General features: G+C 41.5%; 1 protein-coding gene across 1 annotated transcript; it reads right to left on the bottom strand.

The window, feature by feature from the left end:
• Positions 1-1,472: 1,472 nt before the first annotated feature.
• Positions 1,473-9,567, bottom strand: LOC136578720 (zinc finger protein 154-like). The gene is made up of 5 exons (XM_066578897.1): positions 9,410-9,567; positions 8,781-9,154; positions 5,920-6,110; positions 5,720-5,843; positions 1,473-3,661 (listed from the first exon to the last, which is right to left on the bottom strand). The coding sequence occupies exons 1-5, from the start codon at positions 9,565-9,567 to the stop codon at positions 2,574-2,576; spliced, it is 1,935 nt and encodes a 644-aa protein (XP_066434994.1). The 3' UTR covers positions 1,473-2,573.
• Positions 9,568-12,011: the final 2,444 nt, after the last annotated feature.

Genomic DNA, 12,011 nt, shown 5'->3' with positions numbered 1-12,011 from the left:
TGATCTCAAAATCAATTCCACTGGTGGTCCCTAGGGACCCAAGTCCGACAATGCTTACAAATCCTAGTTCAGAGCACGGTTTAAAAAATTATTTCACATTCTGTTTATTGTTTGCATTCAGTTCCATCACATTTATCTTTATACTGTATGAACAAAGATGAAATCTATATATATTTTTTCTATGGCGCTCGGAATTCTCCTGCAGTGCGGGTGGATTCATGAATACAGTAAAAAGCGAGGTTCATGGTGACAATTCACTGTCACAGCTATGATAATAAACAAGGCTCCTCTTCTTTATTTCCACCATACTATTCATCCATGGATCCCTCTCACAGTTGACCTCAGAAAAATATAAATTGGGGCATTTGGCAGATTTAGTTCTACCCAAAAATAAACACTTTATAATGTCTGTGAGGAACCTGAAAAATTGGGCATCTTTTTTTGCTCTGATAGCATTGACCAGTAATCTATCTTCTTGTTTTTTATCTCTAGTTTTCAAGAACTATAAACTATATAACCGGAGTGCCCCTCCTCAAAAAACATATGTATGCCACAGCGGTAGCTCACTTGCTTAATGGTACTTTTTTGAGCAGGGGCAATCCGGTTCTCAGGAATGTTTCTTACAGCATTGGCACTCTGGCTGTATAATTTGTGTAAGGGGTTTGGATACTACTTTGCACATAGTCCTTTGATTAGCACCTTTTACAAGGGGGAACCACATTTGAACAAAAGGGACCCGATTATGCTATATGGGACTATTAGGTGTTGTAACAGGGTCTCTATAGCAGGGCCACCCTTCTCAGGGCGATCTCCCCGACTTACGATTTTTATACGACATAACAGCCAATACGGTCAAGTAGGGACAGATACTTATGGTCCTAGTTGTCTGTTACAGATGCTGAAGTGCCCTCTAGTCATGGTTCATTTTGAAGTATAAATGCCCCTGGGATCGTCAGACCACGTCTGAAACATCGGTAAGAAAGGTCACCCTTACATACGAGTCTTGATATATGCAATACAGAAATATCATTGGATTTTGCTTGGTACTGGTATAGTGCTTTGCTTTCTTGAACTGATGGGCATAGTACTTGTATTTACATTGTCATAAGATGATAAATTCCACCTACTTTAATTGCATAAAATAAATTATGCAAGTTATTATTTAATGTACCATATAATGTATTTAAAAGCACTGAAAAGTTTTTAGGTAGGGTGAAAAGGAAAAAAAAATCCACATGGGGACTTAAAGGGGTTGTCTCGCGAAAGCAAGTGGGGTTATACACTTCTGTATGGCCATATTAATGCACTTTGTAATATACATCGTGCATTAAATATGAGCCATACAGAAGTTATTCACTTACCTGCTCCGTTGCTAGCGTCCCCGCCTCCATGGCTCCGTCTAATTTCGCTGGCTTCTTGTTTTTTAGACGCGCTTGCGCTGTGCGGTCTTCTGCCTGGTGAATGGGGCCGCTCATGCCGGAGAGCTGCTCACGTCGTCATCGTAGCTCCGCCCCGTCACGTGTGCCGATTCCAGCCAATCAGGAGGCTGGAATCGGCAATGGAACGCAAGGAAGGAGAAGAAAATCCACGGTGCACCATGGGAGAAGACCCGCGGTGCACCGTGGGAGAAGACCAGCGGCGCCATCTTTAAAAGAAGAATAGAAGAAGCTGCAGAACGCTGATGCAGGTAAGTGCAATGTGCTTTTTAAAAACTAACCTATGCTTTCTTTTTAACAGGGCAGAATGCGGGGGTAAGTGAAAAATTTTTTTTTTCGCTTTCGCCGCGAGACAACCCCTTTAACTTTTTTTCTGCAAAAGCAGTATGAATGTGGGGACAGCAAATTTATAGAGCTTTTTATGTATTACCTTTAAAAAAGAAAGACCTTTTTCTTTTAAAAAGTTGTTTTCTGTTGTCCATACGTAAAAAAAATAAATATATATCATATATATTGATGTTGCATTAATTGGGGCCTGATGTGCAGTCAGCATTGAACACGGCATCCAAGGAGTTCAACAGCTGTGATCGGCACCAGCACTGTCATGGCAGGTGCCAGCTGCCAGAAACAGCTGGCACTCTCTGCCTTGGCTTCTGAACCCGCAGCATAGCCACTTGTGGTACCCTGCCATACACTTATGGTGGGTGATCATTAAGAGATTATTTTCAAGTGCTGTACAGATGAGAACAGGGGTTTAAATAGATTATATATGCAAGATGACAGGAACAATACAACTAAATGATGTACAAATTAATACAGAGGACTATGCCTGCAAGGGAAGCTGGAGAAAAATAGACAGTAGGTGGAAACTGCAGTGCCAGCAAGGCTAATGTAGACTGGAGTTTTTTCTGAAGGTAATGTAGATTTTTAGGTTCTTTTTGAAGCTTTCTAAGGTTGCAGCAAGTCTGATGGGTTGGAGTAGCAAGTTCCAGAATTTAAGTGGCGCATGAAGAAATCTTGGATATTTTGAACATGAATACATTCGAAACAAGAATGTGATTTTTCTAAAATGTGAATTCTGTGATTAGTTTTTGAAAAGTTATTTCCTTCTGCAAACATGTTTCTAGTTACAAAACCTTAAAAAGTCATCTCTCTTGCGTGACTTCTCTCATGTAGTACAAGACTTGATTTTTCTCTAAAGCATTTTCCACATAGTGAACATGAATACGGCTTCTCTTCTGTGTGAATTCTCTCATGTTTAAGAAGATCCGATTTATTTGTAAAACGTTTCCCACATACTGAACATGAATAAGGCTTCTGTCCTGTGTGACTCCTCTCATGTATAACAAGACTTGATTTATCTGTAAAGCACTTCCCACATACTGAACATGAATATGGCTTTTCTCCTGTGTGACTTCTCTCATGTCTAATAAGAGCGGATTTATTTGTAAAAGATTTCCCACATTCTGAACAGCAGTATGGTTTATCTCCTGTGTGAATTCTCATATGTATAACGAGGCTTGATTTTTCTGTAAAGCATTTCCCACATAGAGAACATGAATACAACTTCTCTCCTGTGTGAACTCTTTCATGTTTAACAAGGTCTGATTTATTTGTAAAACATTTCCCACATAATGAACATGAATAAGGCTTCTCTCCAGTGTGAATTCTTTCATGTATAACAAGGCTTGATTTTTCTGTAAAGCACCTTCCACATAGTGAGCATGAATACAACTTCTCTCCTGTATGAATTCTCTTATGTCTAATCAGATCTGATTTATTTGTAAAGCATTTTCCACATTCTGGACATGAATACGGCTTTTCACCAGTGTGAATTCTCTCATGTCTATTAAGCTGAGATTTTCCTGTAAAATGCTTCCCACATTCAGAACAAAAGTACAGCTTCTCTCCTGTGTGAATTCTGTTGTGCGTACAAAGACTGGAGCTTCTTGCACACTGTTTCCCACATTCACCACATTGAAACCTTTCACCTTCTTTCAGATCTGTCTGTGTAGTAACAATCTGTGATTGGTCAGGAGAAGGTTCCTCGTGATTAGGGGGATTATGAAAAAAGTTTGTACTGTGAAGTCCTGGATGTACATTAAGGGTAATACGATTTTCTCTTGATGAGTGGTGCGCGATATTTTCATTTTCTATATCTTCAACTTCTACTTTATAACTTTGCATAACCACCAGGTTTCCTTCAGAATATTTATTTGAATTTTCTGTTCGGATTAAAACAAATTTCATGATTTTTTAAAAATCATAAAGTAGACAAATTCATAACTTATTAAAATGAAAACACATTAAAGAAAATCTGTCACCTCTGAAAGCCCAACTCAAATATATTATATATAAAGGCGAAAGCCCTCGTTGACTGACTGCCTGGCCATTAATTCTCTAACCTTCTCGTATCGTACAAACATGAAGTTTGGAGTGACCATTCTTTAGAATAAATAGGGAAACTAATGGGGTCACAACTTGATTATTCAATTCTAAGTGAAAAAGTAAGTGACCCCCTATGTAATGTAACTAACACACATCTGTACTGCACAAATGTGAAATTTGGCATGACCATTATTAACATCCAAAAAGTTTTATTGTATTTAATTTAGGGCTGATTTACATGGTCGAGAAAATCACAGAAGTTCTGTGCGTTTGTGCGATGCACACAACTTGCGTAATTTATTAACCCATAGTTTCTAATGGGTTAATTTATATGGGTGTGTTCCCTCTCACGGCAATGCTGCCGCTTGTCGTCTTTAATATCACAGAAAACTTGCCCACTATTTACTATGTGCAGAGTGAAAAAAAAATATCAAAAGTACATGCGAGTGTGATGTGTTTTTTAATTATTTCCTATTGAAACAATGTAATTTTCATGCGTGTGCAAACTGCATGTACTGCGATTTCCTCCCATAAATGCAACGCACTGGCATAGAAATCACAGATCAAAAGGCAAAAGCACATGGCCGTATGTGCAGGTACGCTCGCTGCTACAGGGGGTAGTTACTAGAGTTGAGCGAACATACTCTGCCAAGCTTGATGCTCGTTCGAGTATTAGCGTACTCGATGGTGCTTGTTACTCAAACGAGCATCAAATCGTGTTCGTCCCCGCCCCAGCTTTTGGCTCCTCCCCGCTGTGATGTACCTGTTTTGGCCCCTCCCCGCCGCATCGCAAATTTTTCGTCTGGTAGGAAGGAGAGAGAGAGAGAGTTACTCGAGTAGAGCTCTCGAATTTTACGAAAAGCTCGACTCGAATAACGCGGACCCGAGCATTTGGGTGCTCGCTCATCATCTCTAGTAGTTGCGCATGAACAGGCTTTTTCTTCCTCAGGCAGTTAAAACACGATAGCGTGCGAGCTTGAAAAACACAGCAGGAATATTGGACTTGCCTTTTTCACGCGTACTATTAGCGGGTGAGAATACCGCTAATGAAAATTAAACCATTGAAATCAAGGTTTTTGTTTCGTCCCGTTATGCAGCCGTGATTAGCTCTAACATGAGGGGCTTAAAGTGTACAATCATATGTAATGTAGAAGTTTCCCAAAACAAATATGGTATTAAAGTGACTGCAGTCAGAAGCTCAAAAAGTTATATGCAAGTCAGTAACTGCAGGGGATTATTACCAGCTATTTATTTTCCTCAGTGCTTGCTGCTCTGCTACTTGTAGCTCAGTTCTATTAGGTCAGAGCTGTGATCTGTGACTACAATTTAGCTACATTGACTACAGGAAGTCTGATGTAGTCTGAGACACGCCCCAAGCCTCATCATTGGTTCAGGTTGCACCTCTATCCATCACCCTGCAGCTCTGCCTCCTCTGATTGGTTGCAGTGTAAAAACATAAGTCTAATACAAGCTAACCAAGTCGGTGAATGGAGAGTTGATATCCATTATAACAAGATCAGAATGATTATAAAAAGTATAAATTATAATGCACCAATGAAAAGAAATATTATGTAAATGCCACATGTGTACTTAGGGAGACTAACCTTAGTAAGGCCTGACGCACACGGGCAGATTTGAATTTCAGGATTCCGTGGCGGGTGTCTGCCCCTGGATTCGACAGCAAATACTGCCTATAGCATGCTATGGCAAAGTGATTTTTCATGCACATGAGCGGAAATCAATAGCGATTTTCGCTTGCGTAGGAAAAAAAAACTAAAAAAAAAATCACAGCATACTTCATTGCGGAAAGGTGGCAGGATCCGTGTCATCACCTAGTGACGGGGTGGGAAAATCTGTGCACACACATAAAACCATGGTTATCTGCCTCTCCTTACCCTGTGATGTAAGCGGCCGGTGATCCTCCATCATGACCTCCTCGTACAGATCCTGGCGTCCTCCTATATACTCCCACTCCTCCATGGAGAAATAGACAGCCACATCCTGACACCTTATAGGAACCTGACAACACAATATCCAGTCATCACCCAGACCCCTACTGTTACTGTATAATGTCCCCCATCCCCCGCAGCATCACCTCTCCTGTCAGCAGCTCCATCATCTTGTTGGTGAGCTCTAGGATCTTCTGCTCATGTATCGGGGAGGGAGGCTCTGTGGTGGGGAAATGACTCCTGCTCCATTCTCCTGACTCCTGGAGATGGATGATGGGAGTCACACCGTCCCCCGATGTCTTCTTCACTATTGTGTAATCCTGTGTATGGAGAGACACTGAGAAACATCATCATGTACACCATAATAAGTGACGTCACATCCCCCTTTCTAGAGGATTGCAATCTGCCCCCGTCCACCCAAACTGCCCTCATTACACTGCAAACTAGGAAATACCACTGCTACCCTCATATTGTGGAAGAACTCCCTCATCACTTTATAAGGCTTAAAAAATACAAGTCCATGCAGTTCAGTCAATTCTCCTGCCATGGTATTCCAAAGGAAAGTAAAAACCCTCCAGAGGATCAGCGCCCCGTCACCAGTAACCATAACCCGTAATATTATTACACTCAAGAAAGGCATCCAGGCTCCTTAAAAAGGAAGTCTGTCACCTCTTTTTGGACGTGTAAACTGAATTATATTATAAGACTAGCTGATATACCCGGCTTCGCCCGAGTTAATTTGGTACTGGTGTTTATCTGGTGTTCACACGGAAAATCTTATGAAGTCGTGGTTACTTTAGAGATACTGAGGAAAAAAAATATGTTCACCATTTTGCATAGTTCTCTGCGTTACCCAGGAAACACCACGGGAGGTAACCATGCGACGTTCCTTTATATAAAATGACATCAGGAAGTGAGAGAATTAGATTACATACGTAAAATTTGGACGCTAATTCTTTTGCGCATAAAATTGAATAATGGAGTTGGGACCCATTAGCTTTTCCTATTTATGACATGATCAATGCTCGTGCCAAATTTCCTGTTTCTATGACACCGGAAAGTGAAAAAATTACATTCCGCACGTAAAATTTTGACGCCAATTCTTTTGCGCTAGAATTGAATAATCGAGTTGGGACCCATTAGCTTTTCCTATTTATGACATAATCAATGCTCCTGCCTAATTTCCCGTTTCTATGACACCGGAAAGTGAGAAAATTACATTCCGCACGTAAAATTTTGATGCCAATTCTTTTGCGCATAGAATTGAATAATCGAGTTGGGACCTATGAACTTTTCCTATTTATGACATAATCAATGCTCGTGCCAAATTTCCTGTTTCTATGACACCGGAAAGTGAGAACATTAGATTCCGTACGAAAAATTTGGACGCTAATTCTTTTGCGCATAGAATTGAATAATCGAGTTGGGACCCATTAGCTTTTCCTATTTATGTCATAATCAATGCTCGTGCCAAATTTTAAGTTTCTAAGGCCTTGGGAAGTGACAGATTTAGATTATGTACGTAAAATTTCGACGCCAATTCTTTTGCGCTAGAATTGAATAATCGAGTTGGGACCCAATTACTTTTTCTATTTTGGAGATAATCTATGCTCGTGCCAAAATTCATGTTTCTACGATATCGGGAAGTTGGAGAACTTTTGGCGAGTCAGTCAGTGAGTCAGTGAAGGCTTTCGTCTTTATATATATATATATATATATATATATATATATATATATACATATATATATACATATATACATACATATATATATACATATATACATATAGATGTGGGTCTTGATGAGAATGATAGTTTAATCATCTTGAACAGGCTCTCCAATCGAAACTGGATGGACATATGTCTTTTTTTTGCCTAATATACTAGGTTATGTTACTATGAGTTTTGCTCATAGTAAGAGAAACCAAGTAATCTTGTAGATAGGATACCTTTTAATGGCTAACAAAAAGACATGATATTATAGCGACCTCCCGAACCTACTTGGGGTTCTTCCTCAGGCTTAATGTAATAGATCTGAAGGAGTGTGTGTATATGTGTATGTATGTGTATATATATATATATATATATATATATATATATATATATATATATATATATATTTCCATCTTTCTTTCTTTAATTGTGTGACGATGAGACCTCATCCTCACTTTCAGTTATTGTCCTGTTTCTCCAACATAAAGACCCCCAAGAGTACATTTGCAGCACAGAATCAGGTACACAACATCAGATGTGGAACGTGACTGTCCCGGGATCTTCTAGTCCTGCTGTGTGTTGGGGATTTGTATCCTGTTCGTGGCCAGTATATGTCAGCAGGTCTTGCAGCTCCTTACATTGCAGGGATAAATTCCTTTTTGTGTGTTGGAGGGCAATGCAAGTCTGATTTATGAAGTTCCTTAAATTTGGAGGTTGCTTGTATTATAGAAGGAGAGGGTCCGGATATAGGATTTTTAGACTGTCATCTTTGTGTAGGGTATTATGGGGTTTCTTTGCATTTTTCCTTAGTACGTCTATGTCAGGGCTCGAACCTGGGAACCCTTATGCTCTGAGCCCTCAGAAAAGGTTAAGAGGTACTACGAGAGGCCCAGAGGGGAGGAGTACGAGATGGAGAAGATCCTGGACGCTAGAAAAAACTTTGGTACCTGGTCCAATGGTGGGAATATGGCCCAGAGGAGAATTCCTGGGAGCTGGCCTCCAATATCCATGCCCCTTGGCTTCCTACGGAGTTTCACTGTAGTTATCCAGGAAAACCGGTTCCTAGGATGTCTGGTGGCCATCCTGGCAGGAGGAGGCTGCTGTCAGGACTCAAACCTGGGAACTCCTGTGCTCTGTGCCCTCAGCCTTTAAACCAGCTCCTACCTCTCTCTACCTGCTCCCTTTTAGAAGAAAATTGCTCTCTGTGTACAGACCACTGGCTTGTTCCTGACTATGTCTCTGCTGAATCCTCTGTACTGCATCACACCCCCGGCTGGCCTGACCACACTGCCCACCTTTGCTAGCTACCACCCGAGTCTTCAATCCAGTGCCAGAGTCATGACAGTCTAGCTGTGACTTGTAGGTCCCTACTAGAAGCACATGATAGTTTTCTTCCTTTTCTGTGTATTGGTATAGTTGACTTCTGGGTATCCTGGTGGCTCTGGTGATTTGGTCATCAATTAAGGTGAGATGGAAGCTCTGATTTAAAAATGTCCTTTTAAGATGATATAAATGTTCATCTCTGTCTGTTGTGATAAAGCAGATCCGGTTGTATCTGATGGCCTGGCTGTAGACAATGGACTTTTTGATGTGTTTGGGATGGAAACTGTCCCATCTGAGATATGTGGGCCGATCAATAGGTTTTCGGTAGAGTAATGTCTGTATGGAGCTGTTCAAAAATTTTATGATTGTGTCCAAAAAGTTGATTTCTGTATTCAAGCAGCTTAATGTCAGATTTTTATATAAATTCTTTAGTTATAAATTTTGGGGTGGGTACAGAAAGAAAAAAGGGAAATCAGCTTGTCTGGATTGAAACCCGGGAAGCATGTGGGAAAGAAAAACAAGAAACAGCTTCTCTACGAACATGCAGAGAATTATTAGAATAACAAATTAAAAGTAGGCGATTCTGCTTAATTATCCAAACAGATTTATGGTGGGACTGAATGCATTGAATCTCTCATGGCATTTTATTAGTTCTTGTTGAGTGTTGGTCCCGATGATTAAGACGTCATCAATGTAGTGGAAGTAGGCCAATGGTTTGATGGAGCAGAAGGCCAGGAAGTCACTCTCCAGTTTTGCCATGAAGAGGTTGACCTATTACATTGCCATTTTACTGCTCATGGTGGTTCCAGTGAACTGAAGGTATGTCTCTTTGCCAAAGGAAAAATGTTGTGTGTTAGGATGAATCATGTGAGTTGTAACACCAATTCATTGGCCTAAAAGGTGTACCTGGCAGGCAGTCAGTCCATCTTTGTGTTGGGATGTTGGAATATAAGGATTCCACATCAATTGTGGCCAGGATGACGCCATCGGGGAGGGGACCTATGGTTGACAGTTTGTTCAGTAGGTCCGTGGTGTCCTGCAAATAGCTGGTTGTATTTCCCACCAGTAGTTTGAGGACACCTTCCACCAATCCTGAGATTCTTTCAGTGAGGGTTCCCGCACCGGAGATAATAGGCCTCCCTGGGTTGCCAGCTTTATGTAGTTTTGGAAGCATGTAGAATATTCCAACCCTGGCTTTCTCCGGTACACAGTCCAAATGTTTTGTGGAGCCCACAGACAGGCTTCTGATGACCCTTCTCAATTCCCTCACATATTTCTGAGTCGGGTCTTGATCCAGTTTGGTGTAGTATCTGGTGTCCGTCAGCTGTCTGATGTATTTATGAGGACTATAGCGCCACCCTTATCTGCAGGCTTAATAGTGATCTTGTTGTTTTTAAGTGCATAGATGGTCCTTCTTTCCTTCATATTGATATTAAATGCTTCCTTTTTCTTTGGGTTGTTTTGAACCCCTTTCAGCATTGCTCTTTGTGCGCTTGGGCAACAGGACCCTCCTAGGGAGAGTAGAACAGTCCTGTATGTTCTCCATCTCTAGGAAATAACCCTGGACACTGAAGTCTTTAGTTTTTGTAGCTATGTTCAGTCTCACATCTCTATAACATATCTTCTGAAAGCTGTTTGCATTGAAACCTGGTTCACAATAAACAATTTTTCTTGAAGAGCAGTAACAATGGCTGAAGTAAAGTCTGATGTTCAAAAACAGAGTGCTAACTTCCTGGGGCGACAGCCCGGGAACGGACAGCCCAGGAAGTATAAAAAGTACACCCCCGTCTCCTTGGGACCCATCTTATAACCATCTTAAAGGGGTTGTCCCGCGCCGAAACGGGTTTTTTTTTTTTCAATAGCCCCCCCCCCCGTTCGGCGCGAGACAAACCCGATGCATGTGTTGAAAAAAAAAAACGGATAGTACTTACCCGAATCCCCGCGCTCCGGTGACTTCTTACCTACCTTGCGAAGATGGCCGCTGGGATCTTCACCCTCGGTGGACCGCAGGTCTTCTGTGCGGTCCATTGCCGATTCCAGCCTCCTGATTGGCTGGAATCGGCACACGTGACGGGGCGGAGCTATGAGGAGCAGCTCTCCAGCATGAGCAGCCCCATTCAACACGGAGAAGACCGGACTGCGCAAGCGCGTCTAATCGGGCGATTAGACGCTGAAAATTAGACGGCACCATGGAGACGGGGACGCCAGCAACGGAACAGGTAAGTGAATAACTTCTGTATGGCTCATAATTAATGCACAATGTACATTACAAAGTGCATTAATATGGCCATACAGAAGTGTATACCCCAACTTTGTTTCGCGGGACAACCCCTTTAACTTAAAGTTGATGGTGCTTATAGGACGTGGTAGGTTCCCTTTAGCACAGAGATTCACTTATTTTTCTTCTTGAACGGTGAATAATTACAACAGACATGAATGGACGACTGCCCGTGTTTATAATTAGGACATTACTATTGATTTAAAAACGATAAAAGTTTAGTACGAGTTAGGTTGCCTGTCCACAGCCGTGACAGAATATCGGTAGCAGGGTAGCAGGGGGGAGAACTGACAGGTCTCCACAGTGAGGCTATCTGATAGATAGGCTTACCGCAGAAAATTGCAGCATGCCGCGATTTGAATCCCGCGAGCGGAGAAACGCCTTGATTCTCCGCTCATGGACGTCGGGCTGCACTTTCCACAGTTAAGCCTATGGAAAGTGTTCACTGCGTTACCCACGGCCGGATTACAAAAATACATATGTTATAGTGAGCTTTTGAACTTACTGAGGGTTCTTCAGCAGGCTTAATGTCCATTATGCCTGAGGAAGAACCCCGAGTAAATTTGAACGCTCGCTATAATATATGTATTTTTGTTAGCCATTAAAAGGTATCATATCTACAAGATGACTTGGTTTATCTTACAGAGAACAATCACATATTGATCAATCCAGGTTGCTGTACATATGACAACAGGGCATTTAGGATAATTAGACCACAATTATTAGTAATCAATGCAGAAATCCAGATAATTCAAGTTGGTTCACCTTCCTGCAACTGTAGATCTGAAACTATGGGGGCAGGGAAGGAGGAGAAATTGATGCTAAATTTCAGATACCTTATCCTCTTGTTCTCGGCCCTCTCCTCCTCCTCCCCTCCGAACTACACTCTGGCCTCTGATCCTCTTGTTCCCGACTTCCTCCTCCT

This window comes from Eleutherodactylus coqui, chromosome 9, assembly GCF_035609145.1.
Source record: "Eleutherodactylus coqui strain aEleCoq1 chromosome 9, aEleCoq1.hap1, whole genome shotgun sequence".
Classification (NCBI taxonomy): domain Eukaryota; kingdom Metazoa; phylum Chordata; class Amphibia; order Anura; family Eleutherodactylidae; genus Eleutherodactylus; species Eleutherodactylus coqui.
This window is presented reverse-complemented; position numbering and strand designations above follow the sequence as displayed.

Bases quoted from the DNA above. Each gene is read 5' to 3' on its own strand.
- LOC136578720 (XM_066578897.1), bottom strand. From the start codon at position 9,567: ATGGCAAAACTGGAGAGTGACTTCCTGGCCTTCTGCTCCATCAAACCA. The intron at 6,111-8,780 runs GTGGGCAGTGTG...GATGTTTCTCAG, and splicing joins TCGGGTGGTAGCTAGCAAAG to TGTCTCTCCATACACAGGAT. The intron at 3,662-5,719 runs GTAAGGAGAGGC...TAATCCGAACAG, and splicing joins CCGGCCGCTTACATCACAGG to AAAATTCAAATAAATATTCT.